This window comes from Condylura cristata, unplaced genomic scaffold (genome assembly GCF_000260355.1).
Source record: "Condylura cristata isolate star-nosed mole 26May11 unplaced genomic scaffold, ConCri1.0 scaffold00002, whole genome shotgun sequence".
Lineage (NCBI taxonomy): Eukaryota > Metazoa > Chordata > Mammalia > Eulipotyphla > Talpidae > Condylura > Condylura cristata.
In genome coordinates this window covers 71,831,682-71,856,615 of record NW_004567103.1, presented here as the reverse complement: position 1 = coordinate 71,856,615, position 24,934 = coordinate 71,831,682, and the positions used below count along the sequence as shown (strand labels likewise).

Here is a 24,934-nt window from a genome sequence, read left to right as displayed (position 1 = left end):
GGATTCTGCTAAAGGAAATAAGTCAAAAAGAAAAAGACAAGTCCTGAGTGGTGTTGCTTACATGTGAAATATAAAGGGATCAAACAATGGGTCAGACAAAACCAAGCCAATAGAAACCTTAGATGTCTGAATTTTGTAGGAGGCTACCTGATGGAGGAAAAAGGAGAAGGAAGGTAAAAGATCGAAGTTTGGAGAGGGATAGAATATGGTAGAGGACTATGGATGTCTTGGTGGCAGGTAGTCTGGGGGGTAACATACATTTGAAGAGGTGTTACCCTACACTTGGAAACATAAAAAGGAGTTGTAAGCCAATCTTTACTTCAATTTAAAAAGAAAGATTTAAAAAAAGAAAAGCAAGAAAAAATGATGGCTTCATATTTACTGTCATGACTTAATTTACTGTGACTGTTGCCAAATGTATTGCTAAATGTGGTGATTGACATACATTTAGAATGGTACTGTTCAGTATGTTTTAATTTTTCTATATGGGCAGAGGACTCAGAGATGCCATCTGAATGAAAAGGGTAGCTAAGAATTTTAAGCATAGATTGCATAGCATGTCTTCTCTTTACTTAGAAAGTACATTTTGGAGGTGTAGTCTAAGGGAGAGAGTTACTGGGGATTTAAAAAAAATAACTTGTTTTGCAGCTTTGTTAACAAGCAAGCTACTCTCTGTACTTTCATATTTATTTTGGGTGGTTTCATGTGGCTAAGTAAAAACATAGAGGTATTAAAGCTACGTCCACTTGTGTTCATGCAGATATTGTCAGCAAACTATGATGTATCCAATGCTTTTCCTTGAGTTTAGGATTCTTCTCCACTCTACATTTGGAAGCATTTACTTGCTGAAATCTCCTAAGTTTCCTAACTACTAAATAGTCAAGGAGGATCTCCTGTGTTTTCCATTCCTTCCACCCATATCCATCTGCCCACACTGACCTTGATCCCTTTGCTTCCAACTCTGCCAGTGTAATTTGAACACAGTTCCATGCGTCCCTTCTAGAATTTGCCATATCAGATCAGCAGCTGGTATTAAAAGATCTTTCTTCCTCTGTGACTCTAATATGTATTAGTCATTGCTCTTTTAATTTGACCTAAAATGTGAATTGTTCATTTCTTAAAATGTTTATTCTCATCCATGTTGTTCAGTTAGGAATCACCTTCTTTGAAGACAAGAGCACTCTATATGTATACTTCTTTTGTTAACTGTGAACACAGAAGGTTCCAGGGCTTAACAGATGCCTTGGAATAAAGCAAATGGGTATTTTTCTAACTGCATTTTCTGATTTTGTATTAGAACCTACATAAAGTGCTTGAAGGTTACCTAAGGATTAGGTATATATTATTAGTTTACTAAGCATTTCTTCTTTACTTGAAGATATTTTTTCCTCAGAGGACAACAATTATTAGAGAGTATGTCTCCAACATGCAAAATGAGTTGTATCTTTCCATAAGCAAGTTTATAATTGGGCTCCTGCAGCCACGCAGCTTCACATATGGTACTTATGAGTCAATTAAAACACCCTAACAAGCAATTATGGGTTTATTGTTTAATTCAATTTCCACAACTCACGCTGTTCCACTAAGAAGTTGCATATATGTCAGCCAGCATGTACTAATAACCACACACTTTATTCAAACACTGGTTTTGAAGAATGGAACCTCCAACTACTGTGCTCCCACATGCTGTGCTCTGCATAGGGAGGAGAAAGCCAAGGTGAAAACGAAAGCACTTGGAACATGGCAAGAGCTAGCTTTAGCTTCCAAATTAGCTCATTTGGATAATAACAAATAAAAATGTCTTTTCTATTACTTACAATTGTCACAGAAGTGGAATTTCTGGAACATTCACTGAGTAAATTACCATGCGTGGAGTGGTTGGTTGGATTCAGCTTAGGTGACTGAAGACAGACTGGGAAAGGGCTTCGCTTGATTTTTGCATGGTGAAATTGATTTGATCAGGTCAGGTGACCCTAATCTCCATCCTGGAAAATGCCAGTGCTTGGTGACCACTTTTCCCTGTTGCCTTCGTAGGCTACTGTGGATCTACACCAGCGCTAGCCACTTGGATAATAGTCTTTCTCCTTTGGAGTCAGAAAAACTAGACCCAAACAAGCCAGGACTATTCTATAGCATCCTAGTACCCATATTAATGGGCATCCCTAATGGTGGCCAGCTGTTGACTTTTGTGTGTGGGGTGGAATGTGGAATTTACTTAGGTTGTTTCTGTCTATAGTAATAGGATCAAAGACACAGGCTTGCTGTAGGAAAAAAACATTGTCTTCTAAAACATAGAACTTTCTATTCCTTCTAGCTCATCTCAATTCTAACATTTCTCTGAGGAGATTTTTCCCTTCACTTATTAATTCAACCAAAAATTGAAGCAGGATAATTGGAAGGGATAGGGTGGCCTTGCATTTTATGTGGCAAAGACTGACTTCAGTACACACTGTTGTCCACCTTAGATCTATGCCGCAGACCGACACAGTGAGGGCAGAAGACAAGTTTCAGGGATTGCAATTCTGGCGCAGGATGGACAAGGATTCGGCTGAATGACAGACAGACACGACTTCTAGGAGTGCATATCTGAATGTGTTTAATTTTTAAGAGTGCAGAGCATTTATACAATTTTTCTCCGCAAGCAAATATAGAGATACAATAATTCTTTTAATAGAAGCGTGACAGGTAGTACATTTTCTTGTTGTTTCAGGGGCCCGAAATCAACTTGGGGCCCTAGGAAACCATTCTGTATTCAAGGTTCAGTGGTGCTAAACAAATGCCCTATCACCTATGCCTTTCTAATCTTTTTAATTGCTCTCTCCACTCTTTTTCACAAGCGACCTGGTGTACAGGAGTTAATAGTTTAATAGAATTAAAGATTGTAATGGAGTTTCTCAGAGTTAAATCAGTATAGAGAACAGAGTAAGTTACATTCCTTTCAAGAGTATCATTAAAAACAAGCACAATATCCATAACATTTCTTTGGTTCAGTGTGTTGTGTGTCAACAGAATCAGGAAACAAATCAAAAAGTTACAGTGACCATTCGAGAATCAGCCATTCTTCTATTCCTGGAGGGCCACGTATTCCTCCCGTGTGCCCGGTACCTTGACCGTGCCAAGCTCTAAGGATTTCTCACTTAGGCGCCGTGGGAGGGGATGTGGCAGATCTACATTTTTGATTGATCTCAAATAAGAAATAGATTTGCCTGTCTGATTTTGCTGAGGGCGGTACAACAGAATATGGGGAGAATAGTTTCAGAGGTAACCTGGGTGGTTGAGGAAAGATGGATATGGTGATTAAAAAGTCAAAAACTTAGAGCAAAACAAAATAAATTGGGAACAGGGAATGAAATCTCAGTAAGACAGATTGTGTCAAGTCTTACTATTGGAAGATGAGGTAAGCCTGTTTCTTTTTCTAGTGAATAGGACAATTCCTCACAGCTAGGGAAACATACATTGGCCATATGTTATAGGCTGAATAAAGGAACCCCAAAATGTCCAAATCCTGATCTCCAAAACTATTAATATCTTACTTTACATAACAAAGGAGCTTTGTAGGTGTGATGACTTTAAGAATCTTCAGATGGGGAGATGGTCCAGGGTTATATTCCAGGTGAGACTAATATAATCACAAAGACTTCATAAAAGGGAGGCAGGTGATGAGGAAAGTAGGAGAGAATGACTTGTTTTAAAATGGAGAATGAACAGGACTAGGCATGCAGAGTATAGGGCCTGGACACTGGAAAGGGCAAAATGAGATTCTTCTGGCTGCCAGAAGGAACCTGCCCTGCTGACGTTAAGCTGACGAAGATCATTCCAACTTCTGACTCCCAGAACTGTAAGAAAACAAATTCCTTTTAAGTTGATAAATTTGTAGTTATCTATTACCTTTGCAAAATAAAAACAATGCCTTAAAAATACAATAACATTTAAATAAAGTTACTGGGGCTTTTCTTATACCAGAGAACCCAATGGCTCCAACTATTCAGCATTTATACTTTAAGAGGAAGAGAGCTATTAACAAAAATTACTTCAGCAGATAAGGAAATAACTAGGGTAGAGAACAGTTCTTGAAGTGGGGAGAAGTGTGGGGGTATAGGTACAGGGGTGAAAGAATTTATCAGAAAGAAAATGGAGAACAGAAAAATTAGGTTTGTAGAAATATACCACTTAGAAGAACTGGGCAAGGCAGGGGAAGTCTGTTTCCTAAGGAGGATTTGAGGGTCTTTTATACTGTGCTTTCATGGGCTTTTTGGACCAGTTTGGACCAAGTACCTGCTGGGATGTCTGGTCTCACGTGCTGGCCTTTAAAAAAGAAACATGTCCTGGTCTCTGTTTCTGCTGCACTCCTGGAGCAGCATGCTGAGTCTTTTCTGGTCTTATGGCCTTGTCCCGGAGGTCAACTTTATCAATTCCCTTGTTTGTTCAAACCTCCCTGCTACCTGCAGTGGGGGAATAGTTTTTAATTTTATTAAATTGTACCTTGACAGGGCTGTCCTGAGCCATAGTAAAGGTGGTCTGCCTTGACCTCCACTTCTTACAGAGTCCTTCTTTGATCTTTTTTTATTTTCTCGGCTGTTTCCTCCATGGAAGTCCAGGTTTACCCACCACTCCTCTCCCCTCCAATTAAATTTTGCTTCAGTTCTTGAATTCCTGAAATTAAATTAAATGGTTCAATTAAATGGTCTTTAGCCAGTTTGAAGGACATAAAGAAGCCTTTGGCTGATTCTGACCTCAGCCAGAGGCTTTCACTGCCTGTTTGTGCATGTTCTTGTGATGATGAACAGAGGTGGCTGATTTGTGGGTTGAGTAGCACCCAAAGTGCAAGGAGGTCCCCATGAGTAAGAGGAGGAAGGGAATGGCCAAAATTCACAACTTGTTCTCTTTATCCCTGTACTACCACAGTCTAACCTGAAACACTAAGGCTTCCCAGAATTTTTTTAAAAAAGATTTATTTATACATACAGAACTGGGGTACAGGCCAGAGGTGCAGGGGTGGTGAGAGGATTCACCAGAAACAGAGTGGGGAGCAGAACAAGCCAACTGAGGAAGTACACTGCTGAGGGGAGCAGTGGGTGGGTCAGGAGAGGTCTGCTGCGCCATGTGGATCACCTCCAGGATGGGGGTGGAGCTCAAGCTGAAGTGGCTTTAGCTTCTCAGTGCTATGCTTTAATCTGCTGTGCCACCAGTGAGAGTCCCATGCTTCCCAGAATTTTTATTAGAACCTGACTTTCTAAGTTATTTTGAAGACTTGCATTAAAGTAGAGATAGAACCACTCTAGTATACATTTGTTAATTTCAGTGATAACTTTTCATGCTTTAAATTTATTTTCTTTTGTGTTCAAATACTGGACCCTGCACTTGTGATGGGCACCTGACATAGCATCTTTAAATGAGTGACTTCCTCCTACATAGACGTGGACCATGCAATTTTGTTATGATTGTGAAGGGGAAATTAATCATGTAAACAGCAATGGTGGGAAACCATTTCTTGATACTTTTTGTTTCTCTGCACAGACAATTTTCACTGATATATCCATCTTAGCCATCATCTTGTTACTCCCTCTGGAAGAATCCTTAGTGCCTATAAAACCCAGCAGTGTGCTGTTGGAGGACCCCAAATGCAGTGAAATTTCATGTCCCTGTGTGTTTCTTCCTTCTATTCTAGACCACCAGCACAGGGCCTGAAGCCTACAGCCCCTTGTCTGAACATTGGTTTCCATGACCAGTTGCTGCCAACCTTCCAACTCAATGATGCACAATTAGATGAACCCCTGAACTGAAGCAATTTAGGATTGCAGGAGAGCCAGTTAATAGTGATCTTGTGTCTTTGAGCAGGTCAGCCCCCATTTCCTGGAAATCATGACCTCTTGAAAGGAATTCTTTCTGCCCTTTCTTGTCCAGTTTTGCATTTGATCTGTTTGGTAGCAATTTTGGATAGGTAATTTGAGTGTTTTGGTGCAGGTGATGAAAATGGGCAATTTGAGAGAGATAGCAGACTCCATCACTTACTTCCCAGCAGGATATTACCAATGCTTATCAGAAGACCAGCAAGCCCTGCCTTCTTCATGTCATAATTGAAATTTATCATGTCTGACTATCAGTTTCTGTGGAGAAGCAAAGCTAAGTATTTAGTATCAGTTAATAACCCACTGTTTTTAGTCATTTAAGCCTAAGCAGGTAGGCTAGCCATCCCACTTACCGGCCATCCCTTAACAAAAACCTGAGACATTCTGAGGCTGCCTATAGATCCTTGCTATTTCTTCTGTTAAATTCTCTAATTTTACATTTTGTGTCAGGACATTTCTTTTCATGCTGCTAGAATTTAAAAGATTCAGATAGCAAGGGAAAGCAATTAACAACCCTTCTCTTTTTGGTAATTTTCTCCCATTGCTCAGCCTGTGTAGTAATTAAGAGAAAGATGAAGTAGTTGAACTCAATTTTATGTGTCTGGTACATTGCTAAACACTGTGAATGGGGACTGTCACCTCAAGCTTCATAAAATTTTGGAGAGTTTTGGTCACCTTGCTACAACTGTCAGGTGACCATCGTTGTCTGGGAGAGCATCTTAGTGTGTGACTCAAACCCCTGCTTCATCAGTCCTTAAGGAGACCCAGCTGTCCTAGGTAGCTACTTGAGAGCTCACAGCTAAATTTTAAACAACACATAGTAAGGAGCTCATTCTGGAACTACCTGAACTAAATTTGCCTTCAGGGGTGACAAAATTTCAAGTTTTAACAAAATACAAACAATGAATTATTAGCCCTCTAGAACATTTCATTGTAGGTAGAAATATATAAGGTCCGTATTCAATTTCCCTTTCTTTTCTGATGGAAAGAACTTTCCTGTTGGAAAATGTAATACAGTAATTAAATACCTAAAATTACCAAAAAATGTATCTTTCTTCTAGATTGTATCTTGTAAGTGACTTGCTATAACCCAAAGGATCCAGGGCCCAGAGTTCAGCTAAATAGCAGATGTCTGACAGATAAATTCACTGTAATGATGTAGATGGTCCTGCCTGCTCATTACATATCCTTCCCATTCAAGCAAAGTACCCATTTTTTTTTTTTTTTTTTTTTTTTTTTTTTGAAGATTTATTTATTTGTGCATACAGGCCAGAGGCTCAGGGGTGGCGAGAGGCTTCACTAGAGACAGAATGGGGAGCAGAACAGGCAGATCGACAAAGTACACTGCTGAGGGGAGCAGTGGATGGGTCAGGAGAGGTCTGCCACACATGTGGTCACCTCCGGGGCAGGTGGGAATCGAACTCATGCAGAAGTGGCTTAGCGTTGTGCTTTAACCCACTGCCCTACCAGGGAGGGCCAGTACCCATTTTTCACTTGTTCCAGCCTTCCCATTGGTTACCCCCATTAAAGAAGCTGAGATATTACACTACCATTATCATTCTCTCTGCCTGTCACTGGCACAACCATAGTCACCTGAAAACAAGATTGTTTGTACATGCCCATTTGTACAAACACAGTGCTTTTGTAGTTATCCGTAGCTTCTATTTTGTGACCAAATGAGTGGATAGACAAATTAATCAAGTTCAGTAAGTTTCATGGAGACAGCAAGAACACGTTAAAAAGCCCTAGTTATGTAAATAAAGGCTAGAGTCTAGCCCACTATGGAATTAGAGAAAGTGACCTTAACAAGTTTTATTCCTGATTGCAGAACACATAAGCTATTATTTTTTTTTTTTTTCTGCCTATATCATTCCTTTTCTGAGTAGGAAGCCTAGACGGGTCTAATGATCAGAAAAAGCTTCACATATGCCCCTAAATCTTACTTAGATGTTAAAATTAGAATCTTGAAGACATCTAAAAACCGTAATGTCTGGCCTAAAGTGATTGCACCATCTTTAGCTTGTCAGTTGCTGACCACTTTTGGTTTAATATAGCAACACAGAGCTTTGGTCTTCAGGCTAATGTGAGTGTTGTCAAACTTGCTGTAACACCTTTGATTGCATTCTGTAGCCTTTAAAGACCTCTAGTCTCTCAGCCCATTTTACTACATCTTATATAAACTCTAGTTTATACAAGAGTGATGGGTCTGACTTGTGCATCACTCTTTTAAAGCAGTGAATATATTTAGGGCACATCTGATATACTGATTACCTAGGGTTGATTTTAAATGTAGCTTTAGCATCAACTGAAGATTTAGCCAGTTTCCCTTGTACTTTTACCCTTCAGATTCTAAACATGACCATGGAATAAATGAGACAGGGGCAGCTAGATTATATACAGACTGACTTGTTAGGAGAAATATCAGTTTACTTGATTTAAAATAAATGTAGAGCCCTCCCTGCTGGCATAGTGGATTAAAGCATAGCACTAAGAAGCTAAAGCCACTTCAGAATGAGTTAGATAACCGCTCCAGAGATGACCCACATGGCGTGGCAGACCTGTCCTGACCTGCTCGCTGTTCTCCTCAGCAGTGTACTTCATCAGTCGGCTTGTTCTGCTCCCCACTCTGTCTCTGATGAATCCTCCCATTGCCCCTGCACCTCTGGCCTGTACTCCAGTTCTGTATACATAAATAACTAAATTTTTAAAAATGTAAATGCAGTTATTGATGAATAATTTTGCTTATTGTCTTAATTTTTGTAAGACTGCTTTAAGAATTCTACAACTCTTAATTCTAGATGTTTTTACTACCTATACTCATTTTAGATATAAGAAAAAATAATTTAAATTGTCTTAGTAACAGGCTTTTGGGTGATTTTGGGCTAGAATTTGCATCCGTGCCATTTGTTAATACTATCTGTGAATTCATTCTATTACATGCTACAGTTCTTTCTTATTACACTCTTGTTGATACAAAGTAGCTCAATAAGGGCCTTCCAGGTAGTGCAAGGGGTTAAAGCACAGCACAGAAAGCTGTCTGCAGCCACTGCAGCACTGAGTTCAATCCCCAGCCAGGGAGGTGACCCATATGACACAGCAGACCTTTCCTGTCTAGCTCACTGCTCCCCTCAGCAGTGCATTTCAGTAGCTCTGCCTGTTCTACTCCCCACTCTGTCTCTAGTTAATCCTTTTACCTGCTGCACCTCTGGCTGTACTCAAGTTCATGATGTGTAAGTAATTAAATCTTAAAAAAATTAAAAAAAATCTCAACAGACATTCACAAGCCCAGTGTCGTCTAATTTAGATGGTTTTTAGAACTTCAAACTGTCATTGATTTTTATTATAATTGTTAAATTCTAAACTTATTCAAAGTAAATAATACAAAAATGTTTTAAAAAATTTGTCAGTTGCTCATTGAGAGCAATTTTGAACAGCAAGCCTTTTCAAGTATACAAAATTTCTCTGTTATGCAGTGTATTGTCATCTTTAAAATATCTTGGCAAGACCAAGTCTTCTAAATTGACCATAAATTGGCTATCTAAGCATGCAATTCAAATAACATTTGCTTGTATCCTATTTAAAATAAAATATCTTGATAAATTCAATATCAATGGCTGTAATATTCCCAACAAAGAAAATGCAGGTGATGTTGGCTTAGTGTATAGTAGATTTTCTTTCTAGAATGTGGATAAACCCCTCCCTCCAAAAAAGTGCTATTCATTATGAATGAATAGTCCCACCTGCCACAGAACAGATGCACAAACTGGGAAGTATTGTGTATGCGTCTGTTGTCACTTAACTAACTCCTTGCTCCTGATGCATTAGATAGATTTAGCTTCTACCAATTAAAAAAAAAAAGAGAGAGAAAAAAAAATTGGGATTCAGATTTTCTTGTTCTCTGTTGCATTTAGAATTTTAAAAAATGAATTATAAATGTAAGAATAGACAACTTACAAGACTTCTTTGTATATTTACCCAATATTAGAGAAGTTTATATAGAATCACTACTAAATTGTCATTTATTCATTCCTTATAACTTAGTAGACTCTAAATAGTTGTAATAAAAAATGGTCCTAAACTATAGTTGGTTTAGGATGATGAATACAGCTAGTAACCTTTATATACATGTTGACGTTGTCCAAAGGCACCATGCTGAATGTAAGTGGTTGGTGAATAGGTCGGGTTACAACAACATGGATCCCTTAGCTATAAAAGTCTTCCTGGGCTTTTTTCCCCAAAGATGCTGCCACAGCAGATCTCAAGTCATGCCATGCAATCACTGCATTTTTGTAAACCTCTATGGTTAGGGAATTTATTTAAATATCTGGAGTCATTTTAGGTGTTCCCAGCTAGGAAGGGGTTGTGTGCTATTGACATCTATGCGTAGAGGTCCTGAGTACCCTGTAGTGCACAAGACACTCATGTACTCAAGAGAGAAACAAATGCCCAATGTGGCATGTCGGTGATGCCAAATTGAGAGATGCTGATCTAGAGAAAATAGAGAAATCCTTAAATGAGTTTATAGTTAGGACAAATAAGAAATGCACAATATCATTTATTCATGATTGAATGAAATAGTAGCATTAGTCCAAATAATAAAATAAGAATAAGCCAAGTTGCATAAATAATTTAAGATTATTAGCTATACTATGATATGAGTAGAAAGTTTCCAATGAAAAAGCATGTGAGAAACTTTAAAGTTATCTTCAAATTAATAAGATTTGTAATGAAAATTATCAGGCTAGATTTGCTGTATTGAAAAAAAGATTTAAAATATTTAATCTTGAAGCATTACTAAAGATAAAAAATATAGACAGAAAACATCTTTTTAAGAATTGCTTTGAAGTCAAAATAAGACCATTTTATATACGTGTCATTTAAGGAGGCAAACAAAATCAAACCTAGAAAAGAGTTAAGATTTTTGGATGATTCTGTCCTCATCTAAGTCTTATAGATTCTCCTTCAATAGTTTTCCTCCAGCCCTAGAAATCAGATACTCATAAGCAGGACATACAATAAATTACTAGAAGTTATTTTGGTTTCTGCCAGTGTAGGATTTGTATTAATAATGAAACCAATTAGAGGCTCAAATACCTCCAGTAGCAACAATAAACATTTAATTTCCTGAGAGAAATAAAGTTAGCTATGTTGACCACCTTGAGCAATCACATGGTAACCAAATCTTCAAACATTGAAGGAGTTGTATTCTACGAAAGAATCAGCAGCAGGCTGATTTAATTGAAGTCATAGAAAAAGTATCCATGCTTCTTTTAATTTTTTTTCAGCCGTCTTATGCATCTCTGATGATAACCAGTCAGCAGAAATGATGGAATGTCTCAAACAAACAAATGGCATGCCTCCCCTTGTGCAAGAGTGTATGGTCCCGTGTCGAGATGACTGTACCTTCACTGCTTGGTCCAAATTTACACCCTGCTCCACCGATTGTGAAACAGCCCGAAGTAGAAGACGACAGCTCACTGGTAGGTTTTACCTTTCATTTCTTGACTTCAGACAACTGATGCACTCTTGAACTTCCTAAAGGGAGTGGAGGAGATAGAGTTTATATCAGTTCTCTTCCACCTATTTTCTTCCTCCCCACCCGCCACTGTTCTATAGTTTAATCCAGGTTTGGATTTTTTTTTTTTGCCTTCAGTATACAAATAATAGTATTTTATATTTTATTACTATTCTAAATAGTAGTATATTTTATTACTGTTCTAAATAAAAATGTGTTTAGACATGCATAAAACTTAATTTGGGGAATGAAGGACCAAAGGGAAATGCAAAAATAATAATTGGGAAAATAAAATTGATTTTGACATAAAAATATTAAGCACAGGTAACCATTTCTGATGATTAGTTTAAAGTTTATTCTCTTAATCTCAAGACCCCTTTTTTGATTCATTGCTTATGTGATTGTCTTAAATTTAACTCACTCTAGTGAATTTACTAATCAATGAGAACATTTAGCAGGAGTTCCTTACTCAAATGGGGAGCCCATTCCATTTCATGGAAACATAAGATGTGTTATATGTTCCACAAAAATCTGTGCATGTAGTTATATGTAACAATCCTAACTTTTTAAGATGCAGCATTTCTCATAGAGAAAAAATATGGGATAGAATGCATTTGACAGGAATAATTGTAAACAGTGAGGACCTCTGAAACGTAGTTTGCAGCTTCATACATAAAGCTTCCGAAGTCATTAATGGAATAACTATTTTTGAGATGAGAATTTACTTCATATACAAATATTTTAATGAGTGGTCAGGGTTTTTCCCCTTTACCTGAAGAATTGCCTAAGGTATTTTGCACCTGAAAATTGAAAATGGAAAAACATTAAGAATCCTACTATATATATATTTACCCATGGGCACAGTTTGCATTATAAATTTTCAAAATTTCATTAATTCAACTTTTATCCAAAATAAACTTTTAATTAAATATTAAAGAACTATTGTACACTTTTCTGCAAAATACATCCCAAGAATTATTTATAGTGAAAACCAACTCTAAGATTTTTTTTTTCTGAATTATCAACTCTTATTATTTCAACTTGCTAATTGATCTCTGTGTATCATCACATTCACACCACATCAAAAACTGGTCAAATTCATGAAATACTTGAATTATTAAAAAAAAAATTACTCAAGTGAATAATGTTGTGTCTTGTTGAAATAGTGAAAATTTTACTGTTCTAAAATCTTATTATGATACTCATATTTTTGTCATGGTTTTTGCCATATAATTTGATAGTTAACAATTATAAAACGCTGCAACTTGTGCCCTTCCTGGTTAAAGCACAGCAGGTTAAAGCACAGCACTGAGAGGCTAAGGCCACTTCCATATGAATTCGATCCCTACCTCTGAGGTGACCCCACAATGGTGCAGCAGACCTCTCCTGACCCACCCACTGCTTCCCTCAGCAGTGTACCTCATCAGTTGGCCTGTTCTGCTCCCTACTCTGTCTCTGGTGAATCCTCTCACCACCGCTGCACCTCTGGCCTGTACCCCAATACTGTATGCATAAATAAATAAATCTTTAAAAAACACTGAAACTCTTTGACACAGACATATGAAAACCATGCAGATGCAGATACCAGCCATTCCTTTAACTAAGGAGGCCAATTAGGCAATTTTTTTCCCTCCATTTTAACAAGAGGCTTTAATCCAATATCTGGGTATCCTGTGTACTGTGGGCAAAACTGTACCAGCACAGGTTCTAGATTGAATGGTAATTGGAACAATTGTTTATACAATGATGAATATAAACCATTAAATAGATTTGTCTATATTTTCAAAAAAATATTTATATACTCACAATAACTAGATGACTAATACACACATTTAATATTTACTTGTAGTCCTATTTTTTTCTGGCACTAGTCACAATTTCCCTTTGATTAAGAGAAAATGTTTTTAGAATGGTAGTAGGGATTGATTCAATGATTGTGTTGTTGTTAATACTAGCTGATTCTGAATACAAAGGTTAATGTTAAATTTTCATTATAATGTCACCAAAACAAAAGACCACTGATCATTTATTTATTTTCTTATTGTGAGGATCATTTAAGCAGCTTGTTTAAATCCTCCTTCAAATGGTGATGCCATATATTTCAGTTTACCACACATTTAAAGGTAGTATAGACTTTTATAGTACATTTTTTTTTCTGCCAGTAATTGTCAGTTATCTTACAGTGGGGAACATTTTCTTTCAGCCTCCTCTCTCTTGTCCTCACTCATTATTTCTCCTTTTCTTTTCCCTCTCCTCTCTCCTTTTATGTTTTTTTTGAAACAGCTTCCTTTTATCAATTACTCAGAGAATATTTTTGTTTATCACACATGTGTGTGCCAGATCTTGGGTTAACACTACAAAGGGTTTGAGTAATGTGACTCTCATATAAGTCTAATGGGAGCCTACATATACAACACAGATAGTACCTGCTATAATAGTTTATATATAAGGGTCTTTCTTAGTTTCTTATTGGTGCTATAACAAATTACCACAAATTTGATGATATAACCAGCACAAAATAACCTTATTTCTCTATGTCTAAAGTTAGGTACAGGTTTCACAGTACCTGAACATAAGGTATTAGAGGACTGAATTTCCTTGGAGTGATTCAGATAATCCAAAGTAATATGATCTGAGGAGCCGTCATGTTAATCACATTTACAAAGTCAAATTTGCCACGTGAAGTAGCTTGTTCACAGGTTCAGAATAGGATGTGAATATCCTTGGAGAGTCAATATCTGTCTATCACATATGTACATAGGGAAGAGCATCTCTTCCAGATCGGAGATGCAAGGTATGTTCAGCAGTAGATTTTTAGAGACAATGATCTGTTTTTGTTTTTTGTTTTGTTTTTTGCAACTAAAGGACAAGTAAACACTAAGTAGACTGTGGAAGGAGGGTTGAACAAGTGAAACTTTCTGAAGTAGAACATGTAAAGATCAGAATTCTAATGAATAACTTTAGGAACTGAAAGATGCTCAGTATGACCGGCTTGTATATTGCAAGATACACTGTGAGAAAACCTAAGCAGGCAGGTAGTAATGGACTCAGATTCTATGGGCCCTTAATGACTATATTGGGTATCTAGAAGTCATTCTGTGAATTATGGTAAGTGAAGAGTTGATGGTAGGTCGATGAATGATGTGATCAGATTTCCATCTTGTAAGCTGATTCAGACTGTGGTGTGGGTAATAGACTGACGAGAATGATATACAATGATAAGATCTTGGAAGAAGCGCTTTTATTGACTTAGAAGTGAGCTACGTATGAGTGACCATAGTCAACATCTAAAACCATAGACTGGCTCTAGAGTTACCTAGGGATCTGAAATGATAAACCTTTGTTACTAAGCAGATACAGAATGATTCAAATTTGGCATTAGCATTTTGACTAAATCATGTTGGTATATTTGGGACATTTCAGTGAAAGCCTGATGTGAAGGGAATGAGTATGTGTTTTGCATACTGAGTTCTATTGGCCCTTTAGATGTAGGTTTCTTGTCTGTAGCTAAGAAGTTTAAGCATGGAATCTAGATGGAAGGTAATGATTTTGACTTTAATGATCCTTGTATAAATTCTGTGTGGGGTAAATGTAGATGAAAAGAGGTCCCTAGGGCAGTGAACTGAGAGTAGAGAGTTAAGAAAGTAGAGAGGAAGAATGAACCAAGAAATAAGATATGACCAGAGGGATGATGAGGTGAGGCACAGAAAGAAAGGACATGGGGGAACTTGAAAAGAATTTCAAGAATGCAGTGTAATCAATACTGCACTTCATTGCATGATCACATCTGAAAGATAAGGACTAAACTATACTCTAAGGGATGGTATTATTTTAACAAACACAAAGCTCTTTTAAAGACTAAGTACACCCAGAATTCAGAGTTCAGTAGTAAGTCAAGAAGACACAGTGAAAATTAGAGATTGAGACATCAATAAATGGTAAATGGAAGTTAGTGGGGCACCAGAGAATTATGCATGTATATTACTGGGAGGGACACAATCACTATCAGTTGACATCCTCTCAACTAGTAAATTCTTAGCCATGATACAGTCTGTCCTTAAACTCCCCACAGTAAGTGTTCCTAATGAGATAAGAAAGTGACTCCATTCTCAAGAAGGGGCATAGATTTATTATTCAATCACTTGTAAGATTATTTCAGGTCCTGCATAAATCATTATTCATTGTAGCCACCATGGCAGGCTATAGATTCCATTATCCAGGAAATAACTGTAGAAATCTTGTGTGTAATATAAGCCATCTGACGATGAGAAAGGAGCCCAAGCATGAGCCTGAAGCAAACATTTTCCAAAAATTACATTAGGGAATAAACCTGTAAATTTGCCAGCTTTGTCACACCCACCTGAAACTCTACCTAATGACTTGCTAATGAGGAGACAAAAACTGGAATTATTAGATAGATCTAAGAAAATTTGCAATAATCGAGAGTGTGCGTTGGCCAAGTTGTAGGCTGATGTAGAATCTACTACCTGGCACCCATTACTATAGAAATTGCGGCTTTCTTATCATTTATCAAAGATGAAATCACAGCTAAAAGAACCATAAGAGCTGATAGTCATATTTTAGAATATTGTATTTAAAAAAGTTGATAAAGTGAAAGCCATAGCTTTTCCTCAGATTAAATTATCCAGCACAATTTGAACATCATTTCATTTAATTGTCAACTTTTATGAACTGCCGGATGGCGAGGACCAAAATAAGTTTCACTTTGTTTACCATACCCCAAGTTACCCCCGGCCTGAATGTAGGGATATTTCATAGAAGGATATCACTTTGAGTAAATACATTTCTTTTTAATAATATACTTGAAAGAGAGGGAGGGAGCCAACATTTTGTTGGTTTCCCTGGCAACCATTAATTTCAAGAAAAATAGAGACAAAGTGATCTGATTTTATCAACAGGTTGTAGGGAAAACAATATTTAGAATAATTTGCTAGCAGGTGAGCCACCGTAGCAAAATCCAAGAATTTAGTAATGCACTCTTACTTGAAACTATTTTCTTTTTCACTTACGTTTTACAGTTGCCATGGGAGTTGGCACCTTTGTCTTAGAATTTACTTCTGTGCAAAAAAAAAAAGAGGGAAGAGGCTTTATTTAAGATCTAATGTTCTAAGAGCTCCTGAATCTGAATCCAAAAGTCTGAGCTTTTGACAAAGACAGGCGAAAATTAACACATCAATGTCTTACAGGGAAGAGCAGGAAGAAGGAGAAATGCCAGGATGCTGACCTGTACCCACTGGTGGAAACAGAGCCATGTCCTTGTGATGAGTTTATATCTCAGCCTTATGGAAACTGGTCTGAGTGCATTCTTCCCGAAGGCAGGAGGGAACCTAAGCGAGGATTATCAGTACAGAGAGACAGCAAAGAATGCGGAGAAGGAACGCGCTTCCGAGCAATAGCCTGCTCTGATAAAAATGGAAGACCTGTGGACCCCTCCCACTGCAACAGCTCTGGTAAGGAGATGAACATGGAGTCACAGATAAAACATTGACATACTCTCCAGGAGCTTGTCCATGGCCTAGAGTTAGTAGCTTTATCTTTCAAAAATTGTTTTAATTGTTTTGTCAATAATATACTACCTCTCATAAAAGATGGCCATTTGGACTGCACTTACCCATAGCTCACTTGTTACTTGGAATGACATTGTTTTGGTTTCTTGATTGTCTCTATATTTCATCTTGGCCATTTGTTCACTGTCTATCTCACATGGCTCTACTTTTCAGAAAAAAACAAAATCCAATAGAAATGACAAAGTAGCAGGCCTTGAATTTTCTCTGAAGTAACTGACAAAAAGGTGATTTGTAATGTTTTGCAATACAGTGTACAGTATGTCAGAATTAATAAGCTGAAATTATAGAAAAGAAATTAGACCTTCTGAGAATTTTGTGAGATGTTAATCAAGGATAAGAGTTTTGTTTTTTGAGCCTTCAGAGAGTTTGGAAGTTAGGGCAAATGGAGAAAAGAATGAAGATAAAAATTTGTTGAGGGCGGCTGAAACTAAAGATAATGATTAAGCTTATGAATTTCCTGCATTTTTTGCTTTTTATCTTTTTCTAAAAAAGGCTAGACAAGTCAGCAACTTTATGAGATAGTGTAAAATGTATCCGTGTTTGAATGACAAACTGGGAATAATGATACAGTTTGGTCTCCATCATCAAGATTTTTTTGTTTTAATAACCTTTCACATTAATACCAGCAGTGGCAAAGTGTATTTAGTTCTACCATACAAGTGGGTATATGATAAAATGATAATTCTTATTTATTTTCAACATATTTGTACATATTTACTTAAGATATTAACCACTTCATTGTATGAAAATTTCATATTTTTTAAGTGCCATCATTGCTCTTTATCAACTCCCTATGTTAGTCTGAATAATTGTTTTCAGTGAGTTGAAGTTCAGAAACATTAGACAATGCAAGTAATTAGCAAGTAATGTATCTATTTTATGGACGTCAAAATAGGTTGACTCTTAAGTTGTTCAGCTCTTTCTTATTGGTTTTTTGTTTGTTTGTTTAAATTGAAACATTTTATATATAGCATTGCATGAATTTTAATTGTAGAACATTAATTTGATACATTTATATTGATTACCATTACAACCATAGTTTGCATCTCTATCACAGTACATACTTATCATTTGAGGAGGAGGATAAGAATAACTTAACTGTAATTTCTTAGCAAGTTTGATTATAATAAAATATTGTCTATGCACATTATACTATGCATTAGATTTCTAGGACTTATTTATTGTTTACAAATTGGTACCTATGAATACCTTCTGTCCTATTTGTCCAGTCCCCTGTCTTCTGCTACCTACAATTTTACTGTGTTTTTATAAGTTTGGCTGTTTTCAGACTCCATGTAAAAGTGAGAACATATCATTGTGTCCTTCTCAGACTTAACTCACCTGGCATAATGCTGTCAGTTCCATCCAGATTGCCACAAATGAAAGGGTGTCTTGTCATGGCTCAAAATTATTACCTTGTGGTATAGGTTGTTTCCTTATCGTGACTCTTAGATAAATAATGCTGTAATAAACATAGAGGTGAATATATTTCTCCAATGCCCATACATTCATTTCCTTTGGGTGTATGCCCAGAAGGGTAATTTGTAGGGCATAAGTACAATATCTTTTAATTTAAAAAAAAATTAAGATTTATTTATTTATGCATACAGAGCTGGGGTACAGGCCAGAGGTGGAGGGATGGTAAGAGGAGTCACCAGAGACAGAGTGGGGAGCAGAATGGGCAGATCGGCAAAGTACTCTGGTGAGGGGAGCAGTAGGCAAGACAAGAGGCCATGTGGGTCACCTACGGGGCAGGGATCGAACTTGCACTGAGATGACTGGCTGCTGCCAGCTTGCAGTGCTGCGTCCTAACCTGTTGCGCCTCCAGATTTTAATTTTTTCAAGAGTTCCATATTGCTTTCCATCTGACTAAACCAAGTTTCATAACAGTGAGCAAATTTTCCTTGTTTCTACATCCTCACGAACACTTACTACCATTTTTGTCCTTTGTATGATGCATGACTTGCAATGTTTTTCCCAATTTGAAGTTTGCCTTTTCATTGTATTGATACTTTTGCTGTGATAAACTTTTGTGCTTGTAGTCTTATTTTGTTTTATTTTTTGCTCTTGTTGATGGTACTTTTGGTATCTTTCAAAGTCATTGACCAGACTAATGTTAAGGATCTTATTCCCAAGATTTTTTTAGAGGTTCTATTATGTCATTAGGTTTTATGTTTTAAGTGTTTGATCCAGTTTGAGTTAAGTTTTGTTAGACTGAGGAAAGGGTTCACTGGCATTGTCTCCTATGTTTTTGATCCAGTTTTACAACACACTTATTGGAGCACTGTTTGGTATTTTAGCTCCTGTATTTAATATAAGTTGATTAAATCTGTTCCACTGTTATGTCAACACCATGCTGTTATGGTTAGTATAGCTTGGTAGTATGGTTTGAAATCAGGAAGTATGAAATCACCAGCTTTATTCTTTCTCAGGATTGCATTGGCTATTGGGGCTCTTCTGTGATTCCATGCAAATAGTAAGATTTTTGTGAAAAATGCCATGAAATTTTGATAAGGATTGTGTTAAAGCTATTGATGGGAAGTATGGACATTTTTCACAATATCAATTCTTGAAATCCATATACATGAGAAATAACTGCCATTGTTCATGTCCAATTTCTTTAAACAAATCATTGTTAGTTTTGGAGTTTTTTTTATTTTCTGGGTTAAATATAAACATAAATATGTTTTTGATGCTCTTGTGAATGGGATAAATTTCCTAGCTATTTTATTACTATATGTTGATCTTATATCCTGTAACTACTGAAATCTTGGTTAGTTCCAACATTTTTGTCTTTCTGGTTTTATACATTTAAAAAAAATCTGCAATGATTACAGCTATGTCTTCTTTCCCAGTTTGTGTGCCTTTTATTATTTTCCTTGTCTAATTATATGTTAGAATTTCCAGTACTGTATTGAATAAAGTGTTATCTTTATCCTGTTTCCCAATCTTAGAGTAAAATGTTTCCATTTTTTTCCACCATTGAGTATAATGTTAACTGTAAGGTCTTTTGTATTTGACCCTTAATTTCATCATACACTCTTGTTGAGGGATTTTTCTATAACCTATTGTTGTAGTTTGACAAATGCTTCTCCTGCATATTTTGGTGATGTTGTCATTTTTATCTTTCATTCTGTTAAGATGTTACATTTGTTCATTTTCATGTGTTGAAACATCTTTGTATCTTTTGGATAAATTACACGTTACTATCATCTTTATCCTTTTAATGTATTCTACAATATCATTTGGCAATACGTCAGAAAAGAATTTTTGTGTTTATATTCATGAAGAATATTGTTCTATAGTTTTCTTATAATGTCTTTTTCTTATAATGACTTTGTATTGTTATAGTTCTGTGCTAGCCCTATAATCTGACTTTGGTATCGGCGTAATACGAACCATACAGAATGAGTTTGGGAAGGTTCACTCCTCAGTTTTTCTGAAGATGTTTGAGAGACATTGTTTAGTTCTTTAAATGTTTGATATAATTTGCCAGGAAAACTACCTGGTCCTCAGTATTCTGTGTTTAGTGTTAGATTGCTGATGCTATCTCTTTGTAATTGTTCTGTTCAGATTTCGTTTACTTCTTGGTTCAGAGCTAGTTGGTTGTGTTTTAGAAATATAACCACTTTGTAGTTTGTCTAATTTGTTAATATACAATTAGTATACTAATTTCCTATGATTTTAATTGCTTTTATAGTATTTGTTTATCTTTCTATTTCTCTGTTTTTTTAAAATAGTGTAAAATTTTGTCAACTGTTTACACATTAAAAAAGTTCTTAATTTTTTAATATTTGTTTTAATGATTTATATTACACTTATTTCCACTGTATGTTCCTTCATTTTACTTATTTTTCACTTACAATCTTTTGCTTTCTCATTGTTTAAGATCTTTGTAGCTCCTAATAATGTGCATTTATCGCAGTAAACTTTCTTCTCTGATTTTGTAACATCCCACAGAGTTGATAAATTTTCTCCATTTTCATTAGTTTCAAAATAGATTTTCCTTCTGATTTCTTGACACATTGGTTATTCCAAAATGTGTTTTTTTAGTTTATATATGGGTTGCAGGTTTTCCAGTTTAATTTTGCTATGGTCAGAAAAGATAGTTCAAATTATTTGTCTTAAATTTTTTTTTTTTTTTTTTTGGTTTCTGTTTGCATGGAATGTCTTCTTCCACTCTTTCATATTAAGCTTATATGTATCTTTAGAGCTAAAATGAGTCTCCTATAGGTAATGCATAGTTCTATCTGGATTTCTTTTTCTTTTTTGAGTTTTTGAGATTATATATACTTTACATCATTCTTCATTTTGTACATTTTTTCATCTCAGTTGTAATCCCCATGGACTTCCCACCACCAATGCACCATTGTCCCATGTAGTCTTCCTTCCCCAGTTTTGATCCTATTCATATCTTGACTTCTTATCTAGTCAGTTGTTCTCTGCCTTTTGTTTGGCAAGTTCAATCTATTTTTACTTAGAGGAATTATTAATATGTGAAGACTTACTACTTATTTTATTGTTTGCTTACTCGTTGTTATATTTACATTGTTTTCCTCTTCACTGCCTTTCTTGGTAAGGTTATATTGTTCTGTGGGGTGGTGGTATGCTCTAGCCCTCTTTTTTGTTTTATGAATCTATACTAGATTTTTGATTTGTGCTTACCATCAAGCTTATACAAAAAAAAATCTCACATATTACTCCATTTTATGCTGATTATAATTGAATTTACTTTCTGACAATTTTTTTTCCCTTTTTATATTTCGATGTCACAATTTACCTCTTTTTACATAGTATATTCATTACAAAACTATAGGTTGTTCATGTGTTTTTAAATTTTTTTAAACTCTCTTTTTTTCTTTTTATTTTATTGTCATGTGTCTCACCCTTTTTTTATTTTTTTTTTCTTGTTGTTTTTTTTCTTTTTTCGAGTGTTTTTTATTTTTTTTTTTTTTTTTTTTTATAACTGTTTATAATCTTTTTATTTTCTCTTGAATTCCTTTAAATATTTCTTGCAAGATATGATTCCTGGTGGTAAACATGCTCAGGTTTTGTCTGTCTGGGAAAAACGACTTTCTCCCAGACTCTGATCAATAACATATTCTTGGCTGATAATTTACATCTTTCAACACTTTGGATATGTTAATTCCACTTTTTTCTATCCTAAAGAATTTATGCTAAGAAATTTGCTAATAGCTTAATAGGTTTTCCTTTGTAGGCTACTTTTTTTTCTCTGTCTGCCTTTGTGATTTTTTATCAGTGATATTTTTGATAGTTTCTTTATAATATACCTTAGAAAAACCTTTTAACATTAAGATAAAAGGGTGTTGTATTAGCTTTGTGAACTTATATCTTCAATTCATTCTACCGCATTGGGACCTTCTATTTAAGCTGTGCTTCCTTCTCCCTCTCCTTCTGGTATAGCAATTCTTTCTTTTGCCTTTCTCATCAGATTCAACACCTCTGTTTCTATCCTCCAGGTCATCTTTCTTTCATCTGTACTGTGCTACCAATATGTTCTCTTTTGTTCATATCTTATCCATTAAATTCTTCAGGTCTAGAATTTCTGCTTGGTTATTCTTTAACATTTGATCTCTTTGATAAAGCACTCTTGCATTCTTAGTTTTATTTTTGAGTTTTCTTGTAGTTCAGAGAATATTTTTGTTATTTTGAATTTTGGCATTAGAGCAAAATATTCATAATATGAGTTTGGGTGATAGAGAAATAACATTTTCTTTTTTTGTAATAATATATTTCTTTGATATTTTTATAATATGTGTTGGTATGCACTTTTGTATGTACTGTTTAGAATAGCAGATTCCTCCTCAATGAAGATTTTATGTGTTCTTTATTAGAACTCAACAGACTGGCTATTAGAAACCATTCTTTCACATTTCATACAATGGTGTGATAAAGTTACCCTTGTCAAGTTACCTTATCTATAAATTGAGCATCCTTTATGTGGAAAGGATCTCTCATGAATACAACAAAGAGTAAACAGAAGAAGGCCACAGCTGAGTAGGGAAAGGTACATTCTCAGCATTTGGGTATGCTATGGGTGTTCTTAGGGTGCCTGTGAGCTTTGCAAGATTATAGAGTAGCATGCCCCAAAGACTCTGTTGCCTTCCTGATGACATCTGAAGCAGGCAGCAGTAAATATGTACCTTTAACATCTTCCTTCTCTTTGTCCTCCTTCCTCCCAATCATTACATTACTTCCCCCAGAAAACTGACTTACGCCATGTGGTTGCTGATATTGCCCATATACTGGTTTGTTCATTCATCTGATCAAAACTTATACACTGAACACCTGCTATGAATCAGGTCCTCTTTTATGAATTGGTGTACAACTATAGGGCAATCAGCAAAATTATGCAATTTTCTAGTGTGTATAGAACTAAAAACCACAGAATTTCAAATCTTGATTAGCTCTTAGAATGCTGAATAGAAAATCTTTTGACTTTAGAGAAGTCCTCATTGAAGTGGAAAAAGTGGTAAGACATGAAGAGTGAGAAGGCAACATATGAAAATTACATACAAGAAAACTTGAGTTAGTTGTACAAGAATGTTCATAGGATGTAGGGCAGGAAAGAAGCTTTCTCAAAATACTAAGGAAGCCCAATGAGGAGAGAGTTGGTATTTATGTGAGGTTGATGGATCTCGTGGGACAAAGCCTGTCTGATTTTAATGAGCAGGGAGGAAGAGAGCTAGGTGATGTGATCTAATGTACATTTTTAATACATTACTTTTTAGTAATGTGCAGAGATGACCCCTTTGAAGTCAAGGATACAATTGAGAGACTATACTAATAGTCAGTGTAAATATCGTTTTAGTTTAGAGTAGGGTGATAGCAATTAAAAAATAGAAAGCAGATTTAAGGTATAATTTAGAGATAGAACTGGTAAGGTAATTCCAATGCCTTCTTTTTAGGATATACTGTTACAATTCACTGCAACTTTTCATGGGTCTGCTTTTTTTATTTAGACATTTCAGATTAGAAAACATCTTCAAGAAAGAGGGGCATTGAAAACTGAACTGAATTTGTGAAACAATCTTGATTTGATCAAGATTTACCAGCCTGCACTCATAGCTTTTTACAGTAGCTGTCTTATGATATTTTATAGCACATTTTTCAAGAAAGGGTTTTAAAATTGTAAGTGAAGTTTCCTTTTTTATCACATGTAGCCATACAACAACAAAAAAAAAAATCAAGGAAAAGCAAAAACTTTGGTCACTAAAAAAGACATGTTTTTGTTTTTGTTTTTCTATTCATGGATTAACTCATTACTAAAAATTCTATTTTCATTATGAATGAACTGAGGCATAAAACTTGCTCTCCTAATAATAGTAAATATGTCATCCTTGTAAATTCTTCATGTTATTTCTTTCATCTGCAATTGTAAGAGAGGGGATTCCAGGATGATATGAGAGAAATCTTACTGTGAGGATAACTATTTCTCATGCTAAGCTGTTTTATATGGCCCCTTATAAAACACCCCACTTGCAACTAAGGATAACACAGTTTAGTAAATTCTGCATAATCTACTAAATTCATGAATGGTTTGAACTCTAGACAATCTTACCTAAATAAGTTTGACATCAGACACCACTAAAATTGGAAGTGAAAACACAACCTTCCAAAACAGAACTTTTATCTGTCAGCAGGTTTTGGTTTCTATTAATCTCCATTACTTCCCAATGCCCAAAGTGCATGATGTATTTCCCACATTATGAAAACAAGCCAGATGTAGTCTTGGACAACTAGTTCAGAAAGCAACATACCATGTGACAAAATTAAGATAATTGAGGTGGTTTACTTCCAACAATATCTCTTATCCTAGTGGTTATTTTGGCAAAGAATAGAACTAAAAAAAAAAAAAACAAAAACCTCACACCCTAATACTATGTCATGGTCTCTTCTTTAACTAGTCTTCATTACTTTTTTCCCTTCTAGTCTTAGCTTATATTTTATATTACATCTTT

At 35.7% G+C, this 24,934-nt stretch overlaps 1 protein-coding gene across 4 annotated transcripts in view; it reads left to right on the top strand.

The window, feature by feature from the left end:
• THSD7B (thrombospondin, type I, domain containing 7B) overlaps nt 1-24,934 on the top strand; it is a 792,320-nt gene that overhangs the window by 551,133 nt on the left and 216,253 nt on the right. For all 4 annotated transcript variants that reach the window (XM_012728237.1, XM_012728251.1, XM_012728256.1 and 1 more), the window contains 2 exons: nt 11,135-11,329; nt 16,572-16,835. In XM_012728237.1, coding sequence (XP_012583691.1) covers nt 11,135-11,329; nt 16,572-16,835 — 459 coding nt within the window. The remainder of the gene's footprint in view (nt 1-11,134; nt 11,330-16,571; nt 16,836-24,934) is intronic.